This window comes from Cervus canadensis, chromosome 22, assembly GCF_019320065.1.
Source record: "Cervus canadensis isolate Bull #8, Minnesota chromosome 22, ASM1932006v1, whole genome shotgun sequence".
Taxonomy (NCBI): domain Eukaryota; kingdom Metazoa; phylum Chordata; class Mammalia; order Artiodactyla; family Cervidae; genus Cervus; species Cervus canadensis.
The window spans coordinates 108,665-132,924 of NC_057407.1; the positions used below are offsets into that span (position 1 = coordinate 108,665).

The 24,260-nt window shown below is 58.9% G+C and overlaps 1 protein-coding gene and 2 long non-coding RNA genes across 4 annotated transcripts; 2 read left to right on the forward strand and 1 right to left on the reverse strand.

The window, feature by feature from the left end:
* Positions 1-364: 364 nt before the first annotated feature.
* KLF15 (Kruppel like factor 15) lies at positions 365-12,942 on the reverse strand. 2 transcript variants are annotated; one of them, XM_043442840.1, is made up of 3 exons: positions 12,768-12,942; positions 8,009-9,070; positions 365-1,442 (listed from the first exon to the last, which is right to left on the reverse strand). In XM_043442840.1, the coding sequence occupies exons 2-3, from the start codon at positions 9,055-9,057 to the stop codon at positions 1,280-1,282; spliced, it is 1,212 nt and encodes a 403-aa protein (XP_043298775.1). In that variant the 5' UTR covers positions 9,058-9,070; positions 12,768-12,942; the 3' UTR covers positions 365-1,279. The 2 variants fall into 2 exon arrangements, with proteins under 2 accessions (XP_043298775.1, XP_043298776.1); XM_043442841.1 differs by lacking the exon at positions 12,768-12,942 and adding an exon at positions 10,073-11,855.
* A 201-nt stretch (positions 12,943-13,143) lies between these two features.
* LOC122424723 lies at positions 13,144-19,976 on the forward strand. The gene is made up of 3 exons (XR_006264501.1): positions 13,144-13,604; positions 13,769-15,175; positions 18,055-19,976. It is a non-coding gene; the product is annotated as an uncharacterized LOC122424723 (long non-coding RNA).
* A 1,889-nt stretch (positions 19,977-21,865) lies between these two features.
* On the forward strand, positions 21,866-23,210 carry LOC122425190. The gene is made up of 3 exons (XR_006264741.1): positions 21,866-21,972; positions 22,464-22,601; positions 22,723-23,210. It is a non-coding gene; the product is annotated as an uncharacterized LOC122425190 (long non-coding RNA).
* The last annotated feature ends 1,050 nt before the right edge of the window (positions 23,211-24,260 follow it).

Sequence of the window (24,260 nt, forward strand, 5' to 3'; positions counted from 1 at the left end):
ATGCTCAGTGCACTGCACACAAGGAAGGAAGTGCTGAGCAAGGGCCTCAGACAGGAGCTCAGCGGGGTGGCGGCCCTGTGGGCCGGGCCCGCCTGCGGTCTCTCCCCACAAGTGAAGCTGGAATCAGGTGGCCGTGGGTCTGTGGAGCAGACAGCCCTCAGGACACAGAAGGAGCAGACACCCAGCCTCAGGTGCGGAGGTGGCGGTGCGGGGACCCTGCACTGGCGGACCAGGGGCCGGACATCCACACAGCCCCTGTGTCGCTCGGGGTGCAAACCAGGGTCCCCCGCATGTGGCAAAGCAGATTCAGCCCCCAGAATCATTCCATTTCCTGGCAAGGACAAGGAAAACAGCACGCCAAAGCCAGAGTTATCAAGTTCTTTTTCTTTTTATTGGCAAATATATTTTTATGAAGGACCAAAGAAAATATACATAATTGTAACATATGTACACCAGCTTTATAGATTTTATTTCAAATTTACACAATGTTGGTATGTTATTAAAAGATTTTGTCGATGCACCTATGTACATTTTATTTACATACATTCATAGGATGTGAAATAAACCTCTCAAAACAAACTAGTTCATTTGATATTAATTTCTAGACAAAATAAGGAATGCACTTCTAAATCAGGATTTGGGAGGCTCTACATAGCTCTTCTACACCAGCCCTCTCCTCCTGAAGGTGACCCGAGGTGCCTTCTGGATTTGTCTGCAAACAGGGCGAGGGGATGGGCCACACGGCACCGTCAGCCTGGGGCAGACCTGCGTCTGTCCGTCTGTCCTGCATGTTTAACTCAAGCACATGCACTGCCACCTTGCCGAGAGGGGGCTTTTCACCCAGCCCACAGCCACCTGGGGGCCAGGTCCCGCCCCTGCACCGCCCTGTGCGCCCTCTGGTGGTCAGGCCGGGGATGGAGCCACGCCCACGCCACAGTGCAGCCTGGACTTCTGGCCTACTTCCTTCTTCCCCGCAGGCTCCCTCCGGGAACTGACATTTCAACACTGCGCACTTCTCTTTCCCCGGCAATCGAGTGCTGGCCCCGGCCCAGGCGGGGAGCCCGGCGGGAGGGGGGCTGGGCCTCCGAAGGCGAGGGGCGTGCAGGCTGCCTCCGGCCGGCGCGGGTGCCTCCGGGTCCCCGGGGAGGTGGCGGTGCTGAGTCCGCACCCCCGGGCTCCAGATGGCCCAGATGGGCGTCACGTCCCTCCAAAGGGGGCTGATAACTTATTGCTACAGAGCGCCTGGCGGAGGCGGCGGCCGCTAGGGGGCGGGGGCGGGTCAGGGCCGCTGCAGCCGGCTGCTGCGCGGGAAGCGGTGCACCTTGACGTGCTTGGACAGGTGGTCGCTGCGGGCGAACTTCTTCTCGCACACGGGGCACTGGTAGGGCTTCACGCCCGAGTGCGAGCGCCGGTGTCGCGATAGCTCGTCCGAGCGCGAGAACCTGTGGGACAGGGCGGTCAGCGGCCTCGCCCCCGCCGCCCAGCGGAGCCCGTGGGGTCCGCAGGGAGGGCGCTGAGCCCACCCTGCCCCTCCCCCGCCGCCCCTCCAGGGAGGCGCGAGGGGCCGGTCCCTGTGCTGTGGCCTGAGGGCAGCTGGTAACCCCGCAGGCCCCCCAACTGCAGCTGTGTCTCAAGCCCCTCAGACCAGAGTGTGGGGCTCCTGGGAGCATCCTCCAGGCAGCCCCCCAACCCGGGGCACAGGCTAGGGCAGAGGCCCCGCCCAGCCTGCAGGGGGCGGGCCTTTGTCACAGCAGAGGAGGGGTCCTCAGACTTGACCCCACAACTCCTGGACCCTGACTGCCTTCCCAGCAGCTGAGAGGTCCCCAGACGATTCCGTGCCCCACAAGGTGCTCAGAGGCCTCCAAGGTAGCCCAGCTGCCTCCCTGTCGCAGCCCCAGTGGCTGCTTCAAAGGAACAGTGGCCACGGACCCCAGCTGACCACAGGGCTCAGCTCTTGGCACAGCTGACCTCAGGGACTCCAGCCTCTCCTCACTCCCGAGCTCCGTCCTGGCAGCGAGACCCCACCGTACGCACACACGCTGTTGTGCTTCGCGCTCTGCCTGCACAAACTGCCCTGAGCGCCTCTCGCCAGAGGCCGTGTGCCCAAACCATCCCCTCTGTCCGAAAGGCTCTTCCCACTCATCCCTTAGCCCTCAGCGCAAACATCACCTCCTCAGGAAAACCCTCCAGGATCGCATCCCACCCACAGCCAGGGCCTAGAAGCACTAGGCACTTCTTCCTGACCTCTACCACTGCTGCAACTTTAGTTTCCAAGTTTTTGATGAACATCAGTCTGAGCCACTAGACCGTCAGCTCCATGAGGAAAGACAAGTGCCCCGCGGCCAGCCCAGCACCTGGTGCCTGGGGTTCTTGGTCTGTGCGTTAGTGAGAGAGCATCTCAGGAGGATGGAGAGCTGTCAGAGAGGCAGCCCTCGCCAGCCCTGGGGCGGGCAAGCACCCAGTGCACACTGCACACATACACAAACAGGCCACACTAAAGCCTCTGCCTGCAATTGCAGGGGGCCTGGGTTCGATCCCTGGGTCGGGAAGATCCCCTGAAGGAGGGCATAGCAACCCACTCCAGTATTCCTGCCTGGAGAATCCCCATGGACAGAGGAGCCTGGCGTGCTACAGCCCACAAGTCACAAAGAGTCGGATACGACTGAGCACGGAGCACACACATGCATGTGTGCACATGCTCACCCACATGAACACACGCACAAAGGAGCATCAGGCCCAGCACCCCGTTGCTGGACCCATGCCTGAGAGGAAGGGGGTGGTGCTTGCAGCAGCCATCCCCGCCCTGCCAAGGAGGGGGCTGGAGGCTCAGCCGGGCCTGACCCTCTGGGTGGAAGCCCGGGACCCACAGCTGTACAGGGAAGGCAGAGCGGGGGCCTCAGCCCGGAGGCGCGGAGGACAAGCGCCACCTCCCTCACTCCCCTGGCGCCCAGAGCACGGCCAGGCGCCTGTGCTTGGAAGCTGGTGTTCACATCACAGCCCTGGTGCCCAGGGCACAGTGCCATCAGCACCTTTGGAAATAAGACCCTGGCCCATCTGCCACGAGAGGAAACCGAGGCGCAGAGATGCAAGACCCTGACCCAGGGTCAGTGGCCACAGAGTGGCCAAGGCCAGAGCAAAGATCCCGCCCTGGTGACCGCAGGCAGCCTGGCCTCCCCCAGAGCGGGCCGGGTGCCCCACGCCCCTGCAGCTCAAGTGGGTGAAAGGAGCACCAAGGTTCCGGCCGTCAGGGGCCAACCCAGGACCACCCGCCTCGGCGGGAGTCAGGGCCCCCAGGGCAGCGGCAAGGAGGCTCCACGACAGCCCCGAGCCCCAGCCTCCCCCAGCGGCACAGGGTCGGCCTCACCCTCCCGTTCAGGGAGCCAAGACCAGCCCCGCTGGAGACGCCACCCCAGGGAGGACATGAGGACAGGGGCAGCGGGGAAGCCGGATGGCTCGGCGCAAGCCCGTGTAGCCCCGAGTGAACCCAGGCCTGTCCTGGGCCTCAGGGTCCTCTCTTCCAGTGGGGCCTTCGGGCTCTCGTCCACCTTCCGAGGCTCGTCTCAGAGGCCACAGTGGGCACACAGGGCAAGTGGCCTCTTGTCAGGAGACGCCTGGGAGGGGCGCGGAGTGGGGACAGCGGCCCCGAGAACAGCCCCCCCATCTGCACGCCCCCTCCCCCCTCAGGGTCCTGTGACCTGAGCCCCCAGACAACCCCCCCAGCCCACACCCCCACGCCACCTTCTCCCAAACCGCAGCCACATGGGACGGGGTGGGCGGTTACGACTCAGCCTCTGCAGGCAGCGGGCCCTGCTCCTCCTGCCGGGACTGCCTGGCAAGTTGCCAAGCTCTCGGAGGTGCTCCCTGGGCACAGGGAAGGGCAAATCGGGTGCCAGGACTGAGGGTGCAGAGCGGGTGCAGGGCCCATGGCTGTGAGCTGGGCCCTGGTGAGTGTCGACCACGATCCCCACGGCTGGGCTGTGGGGAAGCACAGGTCCAGGGGGCCCTCAGTCAGCCAGAAAGCCATCGGTGTGAGCACCCAGGCCAAGGGCGGAGGTGGGAACGTGGCGCCAGGTTGTGCGTGGAACAGCGCAGGGCTGCGACCGCAGGCAGGGCTCGGGGGCCTTGCTGCAGCCCCCGGCCCTGTCCCGGCCTCCCCGTCTCCAGGGCCTCCTTGTCCACTGTGGAGACCCAGGCCCCCCCACACGGGGAGCTGGCACGCCCCCAGGGGTGGAGGCAGGAGGGCGCTCTCCTCGGAGGGGACAGGACTTCCCTCTGCAGAGAACAAGGGAGGCTGGTGTCCAAGAGGGAAGCAGGAAACTTCTAGGCAGAGGCCGACAGCACCTCCTACACGCACAGCCTCAAGCAGGCCCATCCGGCCCCAGCCTCATCCCGGCCTCCAGAGCCGCATCCCTAAGCGGAAGAGCAGGGACTCCGGGGTCCACGATCAGACACCGAAGGAAGTGGCGGGAGGTTGCCCAGGCCAGGGATGACCCTGGGGGACAGTGTTCCTGGCCCTCAGTGAGCAGGACACAGGACAGGCGCCGGACGGAGAGAGGCGGCTGCTCTTCACCAGGACCACCAGGAAGGAGAGAGTCTGGGATGCAGAGCACCCACTGGGAGGGCAGGCGTGGTGCAGGGGGCGGCCCACCCCCTCGGGAGGTGTGGAGGGGCTGCTGCAGGGAGGGCTGGGCCTACGGCCTGCCAGGTGGGGTGGGGTGGGGTGGGGTAGGATGGGGTGGGGTGGGCAGGGAGCCTGGGCCGAGCCCCTGCCTCAGCCACCTCTCAGCCGGGTGATGGTGAGAACCGCCTGCCGGCTCCAGCCGTATTTCCTTTCTCTAAAGTGGCGCGGCAGAGGGTGAGATGTTGGATGGCATCATCAACTCGACGGACACGAGTCTGAGCAAGCTCCGGGAGTTGGTGATGGACAGGGGAGCCTGGCGTGCTGCAGTCCATGCGGGCGCAAAGAGTCAGACACGACTGAGCGACTGAACAACCACCAAAGTGGGACGACAGGCTGACGCCTGCTCACAGGCTCAGTGTGACGCGGGCGCCTGCCCAGCACCCCGGGGCTGTGTCTCACTGTCCCACTCCTCAGCCCTTCCCTCCCAGCCCAGAGCTGATGCCTGGCCGCTGATGACCTCGGGGAGGAGACAGGACTCCTGGCACACGAGAGCACTGCCCAGCGAGAGGGGTGGCCAGCCCGGCCCTGGGGCTGTACGTGGCAGAGGCATGCTGCCCTCACCACGGTGGGGTGCGCTTTGTCGCCGAGGCGATGACTGGGTCTTTCTGGGCCTCAGTTTCCCCCTACGTAAAACGAGATGGTGCCAACAAACCACAGGGGTGCTGGGAGGCCTCGAAGAGACTGGGATTTGGGAATGACGGAGCCAGAGTCATGGCAAGACTAGCGACAGCCACCCCCAGAGAAGAGTGCTGGAGACACAGGCCACAGGGGGCCATGACAGCCCGCGCTGCCCGAGGCAGGCTGGCAGGCAGGCCGCGTGAGCCTGCGGTCCAGGATGAGGCGTCTGGATAGGAATTTAAGTGTACCTGAGGGGTACAGAAGGCCTGAGGGGCCGGAAAGGTAATAAGTCCCTTGTGGAAGGAATCATGCAAGCCAGGGTGGGGATTTGCAGAGGGGAGCCCAGCTCTAAGACCCTCAGGACAGTGCCTGGCACTCAGTAAGTGCCTGGTGAGCTGGCCACTTCCCCCCTGTCCTGTCCTGACAGAGCTGCCCCAAAGTCAGTCCACCCTCCCACCCACATGCTGGAAGGATGGCCCTTGGTCACTCAGCTGGCAGTTATGAGCACATGGACGGGACAGGTCAACTCATGGGCACATAAGCAGCAGTTCAGGATCCCTGAAGACTAACCAGTGAGACCCGGCCCCCACAAGGGCAGGCGCCCTCAGCTCCCCGCCTGGCAGGGCCTCTGCCTCGCAAGACCCACACGTGACCCCGTGAGGGCCAGACCCAGACCCGGGAGAAGCTTCCCGCCTGGCTGATGGCAGACACGGCTCCCAAGGGCTCCGCAAGACCTCACGGTGCCAAGCTCCCACCATGCCTCCCCCACTCCGGGGTCCTGGGCAAGACCACACAAGGGCTCAGGCAGTGCAAACCTGAATGCCCACCATGAATCCCACTCTGGGTTACATACCTCCCCCATGGGGAACTCACTCCCTCCAGGGCCGCTGTGCTGGGGGCCGAGACCTGCCTCCCTGACGCCCTGGGCCGAGGGTCCCATGTGCCCTCCAGGACAGCCCAGAACACAGGTCCTCTTCTCCCGGGGAAGTGGCCAAGCAGGCGGCCTTGACCACGACCAGGGCCTTCCTCCCAGCCTCAGTTCTGGGGGGTGGACAGTGCCCGGGACTGTGAGGCTGCCCACAGCCCCACCCCCACAAAAAAGACAGCACTGGCCCGGGAGTCTCCAGGTGCCAGCCTGCAACGTGGGTGCTGCCCAGTGGAAGCGGGCTGACCCCTCCCCGGTCCTCCTCACACTCTGACCTCGTCTGAGAGCAGCACACGACCAGGACGATCCCTGCACACATGGCCCTGAGGGACAGAGACCGCGAGCAAGCCTTCCACTAGACAGACAAGGAAGCAGGCTTGGCCAGGGGACCACGGGAGGGCACTGGCCAGTGGGGAGAGCAGGGCTGGGGTCCACTCCCTGCCACCAGCTGCCCCACCCTCGGGGTCAGGATGTCCCCTGCTGCGGTTGGGCCCCCGCAGGGCCCCAGGTCTGTCTACTGACCCCGGCTTCCCCGTCGGCCGGCAAGCCTGCTCTGAAGCACACCGGCCAATTCTGCCTGATGCTGTGGGCAGTGCAAGGCTAGAGCTGGGCTCCTGGAGCCCTCAGGGCTGTGGGTGCCAAGGCAAAGCCCCTTCTCTAGCCAGCTCACTGCTCCACGACCTGGGATGCTGGGCACAGGGCTCCCATCCATCCAGCCTCGGCCTGCCACGACTCTTGAGGCCAGCACCTCCGGCCCAGGGGCAGTTCTCCCCTGCTCTCAGGAGCAATTCCATCTGGAAGCACGGGGTGTCATGTGCACCCACACACACGCATGGGGCGCAACCATGCAGTGCGCATGATCGCGTGTGGTCACACGTGCCCCTTGTGAGGTTCAGGTCTGCACAAAGCCAAGCATGCCTCCCACCCCCTCATACACGGAAGCCACACTAGGCAGGACCGAGTGTGCAAGGAGCACACGCACCTCCTGGGCCAGCCAGCTTCCTGCAGGGGGGCGTCCTGAGCACGTCGCCCCTGACCTGCACCAGAGCCTCAGGAACAGTTCCCTCCCAAGAGGGTGGGCCTGCCGGGGGACTGGGGGCGATCCACGGTGGTCCCACCCGCTCTGCCCGCCCAGGGGCTGGGTGACCCTGGGAAAGCCACCCCCCGCTTTGAGAGCTGGTCCCCCATGTGCACGGAGCGAGATCCGGGGAGCAGTCTCCCGCTTCTGGCTCGGCACCCGAGCCCGGAGCCCCCCGTGGCCTCTCTGGCATCTCCAGCACAGCGCCAGCTCCCCCAGAACGGCTGTCAAGCGGCTGGGCCTTCAGGCTGCGGAGGCGGCTGCTTCTGGCCCCTGGCTTCGACCCCATCAGCAAAGGGCCACGTTACTGAGCAGCTCTGAGCCTCCGCGTGCTCAGCAGTGAAGGGGGGTGAGAGGTGGTACTTACCCTTGGGGCGCTGCAGGGGCGCACGGCACGGGGGCGCGCAGCACGGGAACGCCGCGGGGACGCCTGGTGCGCAGCCGCCCCCCGCGGCTCTCAGCGGCCCCGGCGCCACCAGGGGAGCCCTCTGCGTGGCCCAGCCCCTCCCTGGCACAGCCGCAGCCTCACCTGGTCACCATGAGACTGAACGCCAGCAATCAGAGGCCCACAGGGGCCTCTGGGCCTGCCCACCCCCTCCCCGCCCTAAGCAGCCTTATCCAAGCACGGACTCGGTCTTGGCCACACACCCCGGGAGCAGAGGCGTGTGGGCCCTGCACAGCGCCTGGCTGCCACCGCCATACTGACCTCCAGCCACAGCCCGGCCAGGTGCAGGCGAAGGGCTTCTCGCCCGTGTGCCGGCGCAGGTGGGCCTTCAGGTGGCTGCTCTTGGTGTACATCTTGCTGCAGCCAGGGAAAGTGCACCTGTGCATTTTGATGAGTTCGGCCGCCGGGTTCTTGGGGAACTTCTGGCCCACGAGGAGGCCTGCGGAGCTGGGCCCCAGGGGTCCTGACCCAAGGGGCTTGGCTGCGATGGGCACAGGGGCGATGCGCACGAACTTGGAGGGCAAGCTGAGACTGGATGAGGGCAGCACCTGGGGCACAAGCGTGAAGGTCTGGCCCTGGATACTGACCAGCAGCTGCGCCACCTTGACGGCCTCTGGGGGCTGCCCCGGGGAGGCAGGCTCGGCTCCCGACTCCTGCTTCACAGGCACCGGTTGGATCTGCAGCAGCAGTGGGACTGGGGTGTCAGGGGCGGGGCCCCCAGCCGGGCCCTGGCTGCCAGCTGCACCGGCCCCCAGCGGTGAGGCACAGCGCTCTCTGCCACCCGCCCCGGGGTGGAGGTGGCCCCTGTGTGGCCCAGTGGAGAGCTGGCCACAGGCGTCCAAGTCCTTGCCACTGCCCTCTGGGGCCTGCTTCACCGCTGGCTCCATGTTCTCCTCCAGAAACTCTTCGATCTCCTCCAGGGTGGGTTGGAAGGGCCGAGGGACGTCATCGGGGTCACCCACCGGGAACTCGGGGAAGCTGAAATGCTCCCCCTTCACGGGGGCCGGTGTTTTCCGCCAGGCCCCCCAGGCCATGGGGCTGCCGTGAGGCGCAACGCCGCCGCCCAGGGTGGCCTGGGACAGCAGGAAGTCCAGGATACTGTCCTGGCTCTCGGGCCCCCGGCCACCGACATAGCAGGAGCACAGGGTTTGCGAGTCGGGGCTGGCACAGGAGCAGAGGCTGGAGGCATCGCTGTCGTCCTCGGAGAGGGGCGAGGGCAGCATGTGGTACGCCCGCCCGTCACCCAGAAAACCGACGGGGCGTTTCAGCGACGAGAAGGTCTCGTCTACTGGGAGCAAGTGGTCCACCATGCTGGCCTGGCGGCTGCAGAGAAAACCAAGAAGGCCCCGTCAGGAAAGCAGCACAGTCAGCCCCCTCCTCGGAGGCTCCTGGCCCCACGCCGTGGCCAGCCACAGCGTCCCGCCGCCCCAGGCCTGGATTCTGCCTCCATCCATCTGATGGGGGAACGCTGCAAGCGTGTTTTCCGAAGTTGCACCACCTGTTTGCAAAAGTGCTCTCCAAGCCCATTGCACAACCCGGCTCTCGTGGCTTCACACAGATTTTTCAGAACAATTCTGAAAAGGAACACGCATGTCTGAGTGTGAGTGCGTGTGAGGGAGAGGGTGGGTGTGTGAGGAGGCACTCTGCACCCCAAACGGCCAGGTGGGAACCCCATCCAGCTAAGCAGAGTCACCATCATCCCTGGATAACTGACCTCAGTCCTGTTCCTGCAGAAGAACTGCCGGCGGTGGGTGGTGGGGCGGGGTGGGGGGTGGAGGCGGAGGACAGCCACATGCCCTCTGACCCCCTGTTGCTGCAGCTTTGGTAGGGTTGCCAGATTGAGCAAATAAAAATAAAGGCCACCCGGTTCAACTTGAAACTGAGTTTAAAAAATGAACAACTTTTAACAGAAGCATGTCCAAACATTGGATACAGCAAGCTTATACTAAAAAATTGTTTCATCTGAGATTCAAATATAAATGAGGAGTTTGTATTTCAACCAGACAAGTCTACTCTGAGGCATAAATTAAAGACTCCCTCAAGGGCTGTCTGACCACCTAAAAGGGGGCAGCCCACCCACCACCCAGTCCTTGGGCCCCTCCCATCTCAGCTGCCTCTCCAGTGAATTAGGGACGGGCCTCCACCAAGCACCCTCCACTGGACTGGGCACCTTCAGGGGCTTCACCAGCAGCAGAAGGGCCCTGCCTTGCGACAACAACTCAGGGAGGACGCACTCCGGTCCCAGGGCTCAGGTACTCCCGCCTTTGACTCACAGCTGCCTGGTGGGCAATGAGACCCCCAGCTGACACCCCATGGAGCACTTACCCAGCTCACGCCGCCTCCCTACCAGACCAGGGCCCCCGTGGTGCAGGCTGGGCGGTCGGGTCTGGTTGTGTTCCCAGCCCCTGGTAAGGCTGCTGGTGCCCAGGAGGGGCTCAGGGCACGTCAGCAGAGAGGACAGGGGCAGGCTGAAGGCCATGCGGGTCGGTGTCCAAGGAAAGTCAACAGTGGCTGTGACAGGGCCACCTCTGCAGACCTTTGTCCCCACCCAATGACCACAGTCGGTGTTTACTGAGTTGAGGAAGGGGAACGATCTGCAGCTAAAGCAGACAGTCTTGGCCACCGGGCACCACGTCCACTCCCACTACACCCATCTCTGTCTCGAGCACTCGGTCGGGCCGGGCACTGCCCAACATTCCGCAGGCCCAGCCAGCGCTCGGGACCTCCCAGGGCCAGGCCATCCTCAGTCGTGACCTGGGGCCAGTTCTTGCTCCCCCAAACCCCAGTCACCCCCACCTGTTCCGTGTGTGATGACCCAGCTAGGAAGCTTCACTGAGCCCCAGGAAAATAAGGCAAGATGCAAGTTTGCATCCAGGGCAGTGTTTGCAGGAGAATGTTTGGCTTTTTAGCTAAGGATTTTAAAGCTGGGAGTTTTAAAATATACACTATTCACTGAATCAGGTGCTGAGAAGGCATGAAAATGCCAGATAATGTGAAGAACAGAGCCCACACTCAGCCTGAGACCCCAACCTCCACCCCATCGCCCACACTGAGCTGCTGTCTCTGCAGCTTGTCAGCTGTGTGACCTCGGGCAAGCGGTGCACGCTCTCTGTGCCATGTGTTGGGTGGGATCCTGACAACCGTGCCTAGTTCCTGGGTTTTTGTAAGACCGATGAGCTTACACACGCTGAGCACTCGCTACAGGGACAGACAGGCAGCACCAGCCGTCAGGGTGAGTCTCAAGGGTGAGGTCATGGTCTTTCTCCCCTCTGCCGCCATGCTGAGGAACCCGGGGACTCCGGTCTTCCTAGAACCAGGCAGGAACGAGGCAGAAAAGGCAGACAGGGCCATGTCCCTGCCCTTGAAACTCTCCCCAGAAATGTGACCACTACCTGACTATTCCATGATATTGAGGAATTACAGTCAATATTTTTAAATGGGATGATGTACTGTGGTTGGTACATATTTTTCAAAGGAGGCCTTACATTTTAGAGACATAAACTAAGATATCCACAGATTAAATGACATAAAAGAAATAAGAGGGGGAAATAAGTACAGCAGGACAGGGTAGGCGGGAACTGAAGAGATTCCCAAAGGAATGGACCCAGTCTCCTCCAAGAAGGCCGGTCTGCCCCGACCACTGCTCCACCTGCCCCACTCCCAGGCTGTGCACAGGCTCACCAGCCTCACCGCCCCAGGCCAGGGCCCCAGCGCTTCACTCTCCAAGGACCCCTCTTCCCAGCCGTCTAGGAGGGAGCCCCTGATTTAGATCCCTCAGCTCTGAAGTCACTCCCTGTGAGGCCTCCCTCCCTGCCCACCACCCTCTGCTATACCACCCTGCATCCTAGTCTTCCTAACAGTTGCTACTGCAGTTAAGTATTTACACACTTCGTTCTCGGTCTCCCCACCAGAATATAAGCCGTTTGGACTGTCTATCCCCAACTCTGAAACAGGACCCTGGCCGAACTTTGCCGACGGAGTGCAAAGACCCGGGGGTGGGGGCCGCAGCAGACCGCCTGAGCCCTCGGGCAGGGCTCCTCGGCCGGGAGGACGCGAGCACTGAGAGCCCACGGGACCCGCGGGGCGCGGGGACCGGCCCTGAAACACAGCAGCACGTGGCCCGGCCACCGACGCAGGCCGCGGGGGGAGGGGGGGAGGGAGGGGGGACGCCCTGTCCCGGGCAGCGTCCCTGGCCATGGCCGGACTCCGCCCCTCCCCGCCCGGCCGGCCTGGCCTGCTGTTTATCCTCCCGGGGACACGGCGGCCGCAGGAACAACATGTAATTGATAACAAGCCTAGCGCCGGCCAAGGGCCTTCCATTGGGTCAGCGTGCAGACCACGGCGGGGGGGCCGCCCTTCAAAATAAGAGTCCCGTGGCCGCGGCCTCGCACCTGTGGGGCGACGGGGCTCCCCGCGGTCCGCCGGGTCCCTGGAGGCGGCGGAGTGGCTCCAAGGCCTCAGGCACCCGGGGACCCGTCACCCCCGGGGCCTGGGCCGGCAAACAGTGGGGGTGGAGGGAGGGCCCGAAGGGACCCGCAGAGGGGCGGGCGGGGGCGCGAGCTCCTGCCGCGTGACTGCGCGTGCGGGGCGCGCTGAGGGCCGGGCGGGGGACCCCGCGACGCTCCGGCTCTCGTGGGGCCGCGCGTGGGAAGGGGCGGGGGAAGCCGGGCGCCGCCTCCCCCGGGCCGGCCGCGGTGACCGGCAGTAACCCCTCCGCCCGCAGGCCCCGCCGCGCCAGCCATATGGGCGGCCGGCCCGCAAAGCGCGCGCGGACGCGCGGGGCCAGACACCGAGGCTAGCGCGGGGACCGGGCCGGTGGGCACGGGGGATCGCCGTCCCGCCCGCCCGCCCCAGGCCCTGGCCCCGGCCCCGCACCGGGGTTCCCTTTCCGCCGACATCTCCCCCGACGCTCGCGCGGAGTCCGGACAGTCGTGCGGGCGCCCAGCCCGGCGCGCAGAGGGCCCCCCGCGCCCTCGCCGGGCCCGGTCCAGGCGCGCCCGTCCTCGCCGCGCGCTCCTACCTGAACTCGGCGCGGCCGGCCGGCGGCCAGGCCCGGCGGTCCCGGGCCCACGCGGGCTGCGCTGGGGGCGGCGGCCGCGCGTCCCGCACTCACTCGCCTCACCCGGCCCGCGTCGCTGCGGCCGAGCCCCCGCCGCCGCCGCCGCCGCCGCCGCCGCCGCCGCCGCCGCCGCTTCTCGGCGCTCACTCCCCGGGCTCACGTGACGCGCCGGGCGCCGAGAAGGCTCGCAGGAGGCTCGGCCTCGGGCGCGCGCCCCATTGGCCCGCGCCGCGCGTCACGCGCCCCGGCTCCGCCCCCAGCCCCGCCCCTGTCTGGCCAGGCCCCGCCCGTTGGCCCGGGCCGCGCGTCACACGCCCAGGCCCCGCCCTTCCCAGGTCCAGGCCCCGCCCCCGCCCCGCCCCTCCAGTCTCAGTGGACTGGTAGCTGCGGCTCCGGAGGTTCTAGCCCAGGTGAGAACGAACGCGGGCCTGGCCTGGGCTCCGAGGGGTTCCACGCGGGCTGGGCGCCGCCGAACAGCCCCGGCCCGACCCTCCCTACCCCGCTCCCATCTGCAGCCCCGGGCGGCCCACAGGCAAAGCCAGGACTTGTCCGGGACGTTGCTGGAGAGATGCGAGCGAGCGTCCGGTGAGCCGCCAGCCCGCTCGGGACAACGCGCTCGCTCGAGTCCGCGGCAGCCCCCGGGGAGACAGGAGGCGCGGGACGCTGAGTGACCAGCCCTGGAGACACGTGCGCTGAGAGTGACACCCTGCGCGCCGTTTACCCAAACCTGTCGTGTTCTCAGCCAACATTTTACGGATGGAGAGGACTCCGAGGCCGCGGTCCTCCCAGACACAGCTGGTAAGGAGGGAGGCGGGTGAGCAAGCCCGCTGGTCCATCCGCGCTGCCGAGATGACGTCTTCCAGACAACCTCGATGGTGGCCTGGGAGTGCCTTCTACGGAACGCACATCCTTGCCTCCTGGTGTGGGAGGCGGGCAGCATTTCTGATTCTTTTCCTCTCCAGGACACTGCTGGAGCCGCAACTGATAGCTGGGACCTGTCTAGGCTCTCCGGAGTGCTGTGGGTCTGGACTCCTAAGACTATGCAGGACACTGGACCCTGCATCCTGGGACCCTCCCGATGCACACCACAAAGCCAGGCGTACAAATCTGGCTGCCACCAGGGGCCAAACTGGGGCTCGCTGGGAGGGTTTGGAGGAGACTGGCCTCGAGATCGAGGATGGTGATGGTGCTGTCTGCACCTCCTGAACATTCATGCAGGCCCTGGCCAGCACCCGCAGAACAGACCCAGCTCACTCCTTTTTACAGAAGAGACAGAGGTCTGCAGGGTTCAAGCTCACTGCCTGGTCTCTGTGCAGGTGAGAGGCAGGCACATCCCTGCCTGCCATCGATCCTTTGCTCCTCACACATTCTCAGGCCAGTCTTCCCCATCTTCTCACTGACAATCACACCAAAAGTTCAGAAGAAGCTTGGAAACAAAGGTGCATCCATAGCTTCAGCACACCAGGAGGCTTCTGCACAGGCTAGCAAGAAGCTGAGCAGAGACAGTCAGGCACTGTATGGCTGTCACTTACATGTGAAAAGCAAAAATGGAAACGCGGTGAAGGACAGGGAAGCCTGGTGTGCTGCAGTCCATGGGGTCGAAAAGGGTCAGACACGACTGAGCAACTGAACAACAACAGTAGAAAAAGAGATGAGGTGAGGGGGCAGGATTGCAGGAGGGTGATCGAAAGGGACAGACTTCCAGGTAATGATAAATAACTAGGGATGTTATGTTGCTGTTGTTCAGTTACTAAGTCATGTCTGACTCTTTGTGACCCCATGAATTGCAGCACCCCAGTCTTCCCTGTCTTTCACTGTCTCCCGGAGTTTGCTCAAGCTCATGTCCATTGAGTCGGTGATGTAACATACAGCATGATAAATATAATTAATGCTGCTGTGTGTTTTCTATGGAAGTCATTAAGAGACTAGAACCTAAGAGTTCTTATCACAAAAACCTTTTTTTCCCCTCCTTTTGCTTTTATTGTATCCATATGAGATACACACTAAACATCGCAGTAATCACTTTACAACATGTGTAAATCAAACCATTATGTTGTACACCTTATGCAATGACATGTGTCAATTATGTCTCAGTAAGACTGGAGAAAAATAAAGAAACTGGAGAACAGTCAAGATGCTGTCTTACAGCCTGAGTCAGATCATGTCGCTTCTCTGAACACTGAGCGCCTCCCGCCTCCCACCGTCTGCAGTGCCCTGCAGGGTTGGCCTCCATCCTGACCCCGACCTTTGCTGCTCTCGTCTCACCCTTGCTGACATCACTGCAGCCACACTGGCCCCCCGTGGCTCCACAGACATTCCAGATACGATCCCACCTCAGGGCCTTTGCATTTGCTGTTCCTGCTGCCTGTGTAAGCATGTCCCCATGGCTCCATCGCCCTCTCCAAGATTTTATTCAAATGTTACCTTCTGTGGTAGTGGCTCAGAAAGTAAAGAATCTGCCTGCGATGCAGGAGACTTGGGTTTGATCCCTGGATCAGGAAGATCCCCTGGAGGAGGGCATAGCAACCCACTCCAGTGTTCTTGCCTGGAGAATCCCACTGATGGAGGAGCCTGGCGGGCACAGTCCATGGGGTCACAAACAGTCAGATACAAATAAGGGACTAACACTACCTTCTCCAGGAACCCTGCCTTGACCACCCAGTCTCAAATGTTCACATTCTCCTGATATTTCCTCTTCCCCTATCCTGTTGAACTTTTCTTCCTGGTGCTTCTTCCCTGCTAACATATTATATATTTTGCATTTTGTTTCATTTGCTTTCTGTCTCCTCCAAAGAATGTAAGGTCCACCAAAGCAGTGATCCCTGTCCCTTCAGTCCCTTCGTATCTCTAGCACCAAGCATTCAGTATGTGCTCCATTGTGGAATTAATGAGTTTCTGAAAGACTTACACATGGTCAGCTTGGGAGAAATTAAACAGTGCTGAGGAATCGCTGCCAAACAGGTTAAGGAGTTGGTCGCTGGGGAATTTAGGAGACCCGTTTCCCCAAAGAGACCTGGAACACCCCTGGCCAGTTTCTGCGGGGCTGCTCAGTAAAGGTGCCCCTACCTGGCTCATTCTCCCCTCCTGGTCAGACCTGCTCACCCTTCAAGTATCAGCAGCCCCTCAAGTTCCTTCTCAGCCTTGCCTCCCACAGCAGGCTGGGTCAGGCTCACATGCCTGTGCTTCGCGGCCCAGGGCCTGGAATAAGAGGGCTCCGACGATGTGTGTGTGGACTTAACGAGTAAGTGAGTGAGTGAGGACCCTGGCAGCCCAGGCTCTGTGAAGGCAGGAAGTATATGAATCTTGGTTTCACAACATCCTCCTGCCTAGAAGGGCCTTGATGAGTGCCTGATAGATGGGTGGCTGAGCTTTTTGGGGGGCTGGGCCATTTCTTAGTCACCCCAGGAAGCCCACAGTACCCAGCTTGGGGAAGGGGGAGTGTGTCCAGTAGAACGTCCCATGATGGAGAACGGCGTCCACTAAGGTGCCGTGCGTGGCGGTGCTGCCATCGGACAGTCTGCTGGGGCTGGCAAGAAGGGCAGAGAGGACGAGGCCGGGTGAGGCCAGGGGGGATGGCAGCGGCTGTGGAGGGTGCTCTGTGACACAGGCCAGCCGCGACGAGACAGGAGCTGTGGGGGAGCCAGGGCGAGCTCCCGCAGATGGAAAGCGGCATCGTCTTCACGGATACCCGGGCGAGGCTGATCTGAGAGTGGACATACCTGAGAACCGCATCGAAGGGCAGATGGACAGTGTGCAAGTCCACGGCTAAGCTTGATGTCCCCTGGGCAGGAGCCGGGTTCACATTCAGAAACAGGAGGAGGGACGCCACCGCCCAGGCCCCCCTCGGGGAGGGGCGTTAGTGGGGTGACTAGTTAATGAGTCACTCCTGCCCAGCCAAAGTCCCCAGGGTCAGCATGTGCCCTGTGACCGGCCGAAGCCTCACCTCCCATCCCCTCTCCCGGGCCACTGGCCATCACCTTTCTGAGCAAGCCACAAGGAAGCAAGAGTTGGGAACTGACTGCATGGGGGGCTTCCCGCTGAGGGGGCACCCTGCAAGAGCCCTGGGCTGATGAGAAGACCCCGAAGGTGACACCTCCACCAGAGTCGGGCGGGATTCCTCCTCACTTCAAAACAGTGAGGGCAGGACGGGGTCAAGTGGAAAACAGACCTCAACAGAGCATGCAAATAGCATATCGCTGCCAAGGGAAGTCTCTGACCTCACCACTGATCCCAGAAACGCCAAATACCCTTTCATCCAATTGATCAGGATATTTTAGAGTGATTCCACTGTTGGAAAGATGTGAAGTTAGTACCTTCCCAGGAAGCAACCTTGAATTCTGTACAGCAGCCCTGAGTCAGTACATGTCCTTTTAGAGCCTGAGCCTAAAGAAATGATCAGATTCGCAGTCAGATTTATGAACAGACTTCTTCTCAATATTAGTGACACTTGAAAAAAATTGGAAACCAACTAAAGTCCAACAAAAGGAAAAAATGATAATGAACCATCTGTGTAGCAGAATACCATTTGTCTGTTTCAATCAGGATTTTAAAAGACTTGTTGTTCACTCACTAACTCTTTGCCACCCCATGGACTACAGCACACCAGTCCCTTGTCGTTCATTATCTCCTGGAATTTGCTCAAACTAACGTCCAGTGAGTCACTGATGCCATCCAACCATCTCATCCTCTGTTGTCCCCTTCTCCTCCTGCCTTCAATCTTTCCCCAAATCAGGGTATTTTCCAGTGAGTCAGCTCTTCGCATCAGGTGACCAAAGTATTGGAGCTTCAGCTTCAGCATCAGTCCTTCCAATGAATATTCAGGGTTGATTTCTTTTAGGATGGGCTGGCTGGATCTCCTTATAGTCCAAGGGACTCACGAGAGTCTTCTCCAGACTTTGTGCTCAGTTGCTCAGTCGTGTCTGACTGTTTGCAACCCCATGGACTATAGCCCACCAGGGTCCTCTGTCCATAGTATTTTCCTGGCAAGAATACTGGAGTCAGTTGCCATAGTTTAAAGACTTCTCCACTCTTTAAAAGACTATTTGATGAAAGTTAAAGTGGAAAAAAAAAAGCAGGATGCAAAAATCTATAAAGGTAGTACTCTGGATATGATTATTTAAAGAAAAAACATTTGTAGAAGAAGAAATAGTTATCAAAGTATTTACAGTGACGATTTTTAAGAATATTTACTTTGAAGTGATGAAATTATAGTTTCTTTTTTTAAGCATTATCTCTTTCACTTTTCCAGATTTTCTAGAATGAATTTATATTACTTCTATAACCAGAAAAAAATACGGTTCTGCTGTAGGGTGATGGCCAAAAATTCCTCCAGTTCTTAAGTAAAAGTAGAAGACACATTGTTTTCATTTTCACCAAGGACTTTATTGAACAATATATTCACCATTTTGTCCCACTGCCTTCCGCCATTTTTCAGACAGCTTCATAATTCCATCTTCCTAAAACTTTTTATCTTTTTGAGCAAAGAACTGTTCCAGGTGCCTCTTACAATCTTCCAGGCAATTGAAATCTTTTTCCATTATGAGAATTTTGTAAAGACGGAATAGATGGACATCCAAAGGTGCGATGGCTGGTGAGTACGGAGGATGAATCAGAACTTCCCAACAGAGCTGTAACAGTTTTTGACTGGTCGTCAAAAGAGCATGGGCTCTTGGTTATCCTGAGGGAAGATTGCGCATCTTCTCTCGGCCAGCTCTGGAGGTTTTTCATCAAGTGCTGCTTTCAGCTGGTCTAACTGGGACCGGTGCTTGTTGGAATTAATTGCTTGGTTTTCTGGAAGGCCCTCATAACAGAGGACTCCCCTCCAATCCCACCACATACACGACACGCCTTCTCAGATGAAGACCGGCGTTGCTGTGTTTGGTGGTGGTTCATCCCACCTGCCCCCACGATCTCTTCTGCTCCACAATATTGTATAGCATCCACTTTTATCACCCATCACAGTTTAAAAATGGAACATTTTCAATATGTTTTGAGTAGAGAATCACATGAAGAAATACAGTCAAGAAGGTTTTTGCTCACCTTGTGTGGAACCCAGACATCAGTGTGAGAATGTCACCCAGCTGGTGCAGATGATTTTCAGTGCTTGATGTGGATATTTTGAGTATGGCAGTGTCTCCTGTGTGGTATGATGTTGATTGTTCTCTATTAATATCTTGATTGGATTCCTATCAGCTTTAGCTGGTCTACACGATGTGGAGCATTGTCCAGCGAGAAGCCTCCACCACGAGCTTTGCAGACTGCCTTTGACACGTTCCATCAGTTACAGCACCACCCCCACACTCTGCACAAATCAGTTTTTGCATTTCAGTTCCATTTTTACCTTTCATGAAATAACAAAGTATAGTATGCCAAAAATGTTGCTTTTTTTCTTCCATCTTTGATATTAAAATAGCTACACAAAAATGTACAAATTTTGATGTTTTTTAATGCATGCTGGTATGACAGCCGTCACCACAACCCATCAGAATCGCTTCGAATGAAATCAGAGACCATGGAGCCCCACTAGAGCCATCTCACAGGAAAGCAAATGCCCATTTTGGTCAGCCCAGTATGTCTGATTGTGCGATTTAGTGCGTTATTTTTGAAATGGCTTTTTAAAGTGGTATAAAAATTACTGTTCTCACTGCCCAAAATATCAGAAAGTACAGACAAGTATAAAAAAAGAAAGGACATTCACAATCACACCATTGTTAACATTTCTTGCTATATTACAAAAACGGAAAATTGAATTGCTTTGGAGCCTTTTTTTAAAATGTGACTAAAAGTGCATGGTGTAAAATTGCCATCAGAGCCATTCAGATGTGCAGTCTGTGGTGCTAAGTGTGTTCACATTGTGGGGCAAACATCAGTACCATCTATTTTCAAAGTTTTACTTCTTTCCAAACTGAAACTCTGCCCACATTGCACCCTGGCTCCGCCTCCTGCCCCCAGCCCCCTGGAAGCCACCATGGCATGAACCTGACTGCTTCAGGCCCCTCGTGGGAAGGGAACGACACAGTACCTCTCATTTAGTGACTGGCTCACCTCACTAGGCATAATACCCTTAAGGTTCATCCATGTCGTCACGTGTGTCAGAATTTCCTTCCTCATCACAGGTGTATAATATTTCATTGTGTGTATAGGTCACATTGTTGTTCTATTTGTCCATCAGGGCACACTTGGGGGTGCTTCTGGAGCTTTTTAAAAACAGCAATAGATGTATGCTTCTTCCTATGCCAATAATGAAGAGCTGATGCTTTCAAACTGTGGTGCTAGAGAAGATTTTTGAGAGTTGCTTGGACAGCAAGGAGATCCAACCAGTCCATCCTAGAGGAAATCAGCCCTGAATATTCACTGGAAGGACTGATGCTGAAGCTGAAACTCCAGTCCTTTGGCCACCTGATGCAAAGAACTGACTCATTAGCAAAGACCCTGATGCTGGGAAAGATTGAAGGTGGGAGGAGAAGGGGACGACAGAGGATGAGATGGTTGGATGGCATCACCGACTCAATGGACATGAGTTTGAGCAAATTTGGGGAAATAGTGGAGGACAAAAGGAGCCTGACACACTGCAGTCCCTGGGGTCACAAAGAGTCAGATCTGACTTAGCAACTGAACGACGACGACAGGTTAGTAGCTGTCATTTACAAGAATCGCCTACTCTTCTGTAGAAGTGGCTGCATCATAATTTACTTAGCAGATCCATTCCTGAAGGACATTTATGTGGTTTCCAGGTTTTCACAATCCTATCAGTTCACTTCAGTTGCTCAGTTGTGTCCGACTCTTTGCAACCCCATGGACTGCAGCACGCCAGGATTCCCTGTCCATCACCAACTCCCAGAGCTTGCTCAAACTCGTATCCATCGAGTCTGTGATGCCATCCAACCGTCTCATCCTCTGTTGTCCCTTTGTCCTCCCACCTTCAATCTCTCCCAGCATCAGGGTCTTTGCTAATGAGTCAGTTCTTTGCATCAGGTGGCCAAAGGGCTGGAGTTTCAGCTTCAGCATCTGTCCTTCCAGTGAATATTCAGGGCTGATTTCCTTTAGGATGGACTGGTTGGATGTCCTTGCTGTCCAAGCAACTCTCAAAAGTCTTCTCCAACACCACAGTTCAAAAGTATCAGTTCTTTGGTGCTCGGCTTTCTTTATAATCCAACTCTCACCATCCTATACAAAACTGCAGTAATCTCCCCAGTGGACACATGTTTGTCTACTTATTCTATAACTTCTTACAAATAAATGTGGAAGGTGAGGTATCTGAGTCAAAGGGTGTCATTAGATTTGATATTCGTTGCCAACTCATCCTCCGGAGGCTGTGATCGGGTGGGATCCCTGCCGTCAGCGAGTCCTGTGTCTCTCTCAGCCTCGAGTTAACGGAACCACTTTATAAAATAGTGATGCATTCTGGGGCCAGTTTTCAACAGGGGTAGTCTGTTTGTTTTTTTCAAAAGGTGCCATTGCTTTAGTCTGTGCCCCCTGCATTCCTAGCAAATTTGAGTGTGTTTGCTGGTTTGATTATCTCCCACTGGCACTTGCGATTCTTTATGTGCTGCCCACTTTTGCCCTCCACTCTTGGGACCGCACTGAGCTGCTTCTTCCTGGCAGGCGTGGATGCTGGCATGTGCAGGTGTGTGGATCCTGTGGTCACAGGTGTGGACGCACGTGTGTGCAGGTGTGTGGGTCCTGTGGTCACAGGTGTGGACGCACGTGTGTGCAGGTGTGTGGGTCCTGTGGTCACAGGTGTGGACGCACGTGTGTGCAGGTGTATGGGTCCTGTGGTCACAGGTGTGGACGCACGTGTGTGCAGGTATACAGATCCTGTGATCACAGAAGTGGCTGAGTGGCCTGGAGATGCTGACACGGACCCTGCCTTTGGTGTCCTGCTCTTGGGTGCTGGACACAGACTTTCCCAGGTCACCTCCCTGCACCGTTCCAGCCCAGTGTTTCCATTGGCCTCTTTATTCCGATGGAGATGAGTGAGGTGGAGCCCTGGGTGCCTGCTCCTCCCCCGTGGGCCCGGCCCCTCTCAATCCACCTGTGGGAAGAGAACTTTCCTTCTCTAATGGGTGAGCCTGTCCCAGAGGGTGTTGCCTTCAGAAGAGGATTCCGGAGAAGCTACCGGGTGAGGGGTCAGATGGGGCCGTTTCGGGCAGTGCCGCCATCCCAGGTAACAGACAAGCCGTCCTGGGACGGGGAGCACAGGCCCCACCCGCAGTCTGCTCTGAGCACTCAGCGGAGCCCCGCCCACTGTCTGCGCTGAGCAGTCAGCGGAGCCTGCCCGTGGTCTGCGCTGAGCGGTCGCCAGCATCAGACTGCAGAGCCGGCCCCCAGCAGGCCCGGGCACCGCGGCCTTGACTTCTCTGGTCGAAGGCCTCCTGGCACATCTCAGCGAGTTGACGGCTGGGATGGTGGGGAGGGCACATGGGGCCCATGTGGGCGAAGGGGCTGCGGGGTGGCCCTGGGGTGGCCCCGAGGGTGGAGCGTTGCAGGCACCCTGGGAATACGCCCTGTCCAACATGCAGGCACACGTTGGACACACTGTGCCCAGGGGACAGTGCAATAGCCCGAAGGGCGGCCAGCCAGTCCAGTCTGAGAAGCCACTTTCCTTTTGGGCTTCTCTGGTGGCTCAGAGGGTAAGAAAATCTGCTTGCCACGCAGGAGACCCAGGCTTGGGCTGGTTCAGGAAGATCCCCTGAAGAAGGGAATGGCTACCCACTCCATTGCTCTATACTGGCAACAATCAGAAATTGACGTAAAACACCATTTATAGCTGGAAAAAAATATTAACCCTAAAAGGTAAGTTGAAGAGGCTAAAAACTGCGAAACAGTTTTAGAGAAATCAATGACGACCCAAGTAAGTAGAGAGAGAGTCTCCATCATTGGTCGGAAGACTAGACATTGTTACGTTTGTCCCCAGGTTGATCCATACAGTCAATGCAATCTCACTCAGCTTCCCAGCCGGCTTTTCACGGACACCGGCTGATTCCAACACGCGTGTGGCAAGACCCCAGAGCTGGAGCAGTGAAAAGAGCTTCGGGGGACGGCATCGGGGCCTGAAGCTGCCTGATCGCCCGCTAGTTTCAGGCACTCGGTTGCCCTCCTTCTACCTTCCTTCGTGTACTATCTGTTGAAATCTGCGACCAGCTTGTAAAAATCTTTACTACTTTGAGTTTTGAGCAGAGTGGCAGGGCTGTGTCACGTGTCCAAACCCGTTGTGGAAGCTCTGGGCCTGCCCGACGGGCTCCCACCTGGTCAACAGCCAGGCCTCAGGCCTTGGTCGTTGAGGCTCGCATGAGGCAGACAGCCAGGGGAGATGTGACTGCCTGGGCTGCTGTTAGTCCTTTTGCTGTTTGAATTTTAAAAACAATGACCTAAACTGTATAGTGAAAACATGGATGTGTGTGTGTATCACACGTGTGCATTGTGAGTGTTTATGTATGTGCATGCATGCATGTCTACCTGTGGGGGCTGTGTATGTATGTGTGCATTGCATGCCTATATGCATGCACATGTGTGTGTGGAGGGAAGGGCCCCCCACAAAGCCCCTGGCTGTAAGAGATGCAACCAGGTGGCTCAGTGGTAAAGAATCCACCTGCCAATGCAGAAGACGTGGATTTGATCCTTTTGTCGGAAAGATCCCCAGGAGTAGGGAATGGCAACCCACTCCAGTACTCTCACCTGGGAAATCTCATGGACAGGGAAGCCTGGCGGGCTACAGTCCATGGGGTCACGGAGAGTCGGACATGACTGAGCGACTCACATTTTCATGAGAAGGTACGGCAGGGTAGGAACAGGGGGTGCAGCTCTGAGAGATTGCCTCACCAAGAAGGAGGCAGGTCTCGCTCCTGGGAGGGACGCGCCAGAGGACGCAGACTGGGGGCCACGTGCCCTGGAGACCGGTCGCAGTCAGGCGAAGGCTGAGAACCAGGAGAAGCCTGGGGTACTTGGTCTTGGGAGCCTCGCTCTCCCTCCGGCCAGGCTCCAGCCAGGGAGTGTGGCTTAATCATTCATGCTGAGACACGAGTTAACATCTTCCTTACAGAGTCCAGCCAACACATGTGGAGCAGTGGCAGGAGATGAGGCGAGCCCCAGAGCCATGCCCCTTGGGGGGCCGTGTCCCCGGCGGCCGTGGTCCTTCCCCAGCATGGGAGACATGCATGGTCTTGGGGTGCGGGGGGCTGGGTAACGGGCTGATGAGCAGGTGGGTTAACATAGCCCCCGGTCCTGGTCCGCTAATGCTTCCGGGAGCCCCTGCTGTCCTGAGGGTGCCCCCTGCCCCCCGAACCTGTCCTTCCGTTAAGAAGCGAATTCCTGCAGCTCTGAGCAGCCTGCAGGGCTCCCCCGCCATCCAGACACCCACCACCGTGAAGGCAGCCCGCGCGCACACACGTCGGGGGGCGGGTAGCTGCAGGTGGGCCTTGGGCAATCGTTCCAACTCCAACACTGTTGAAACTG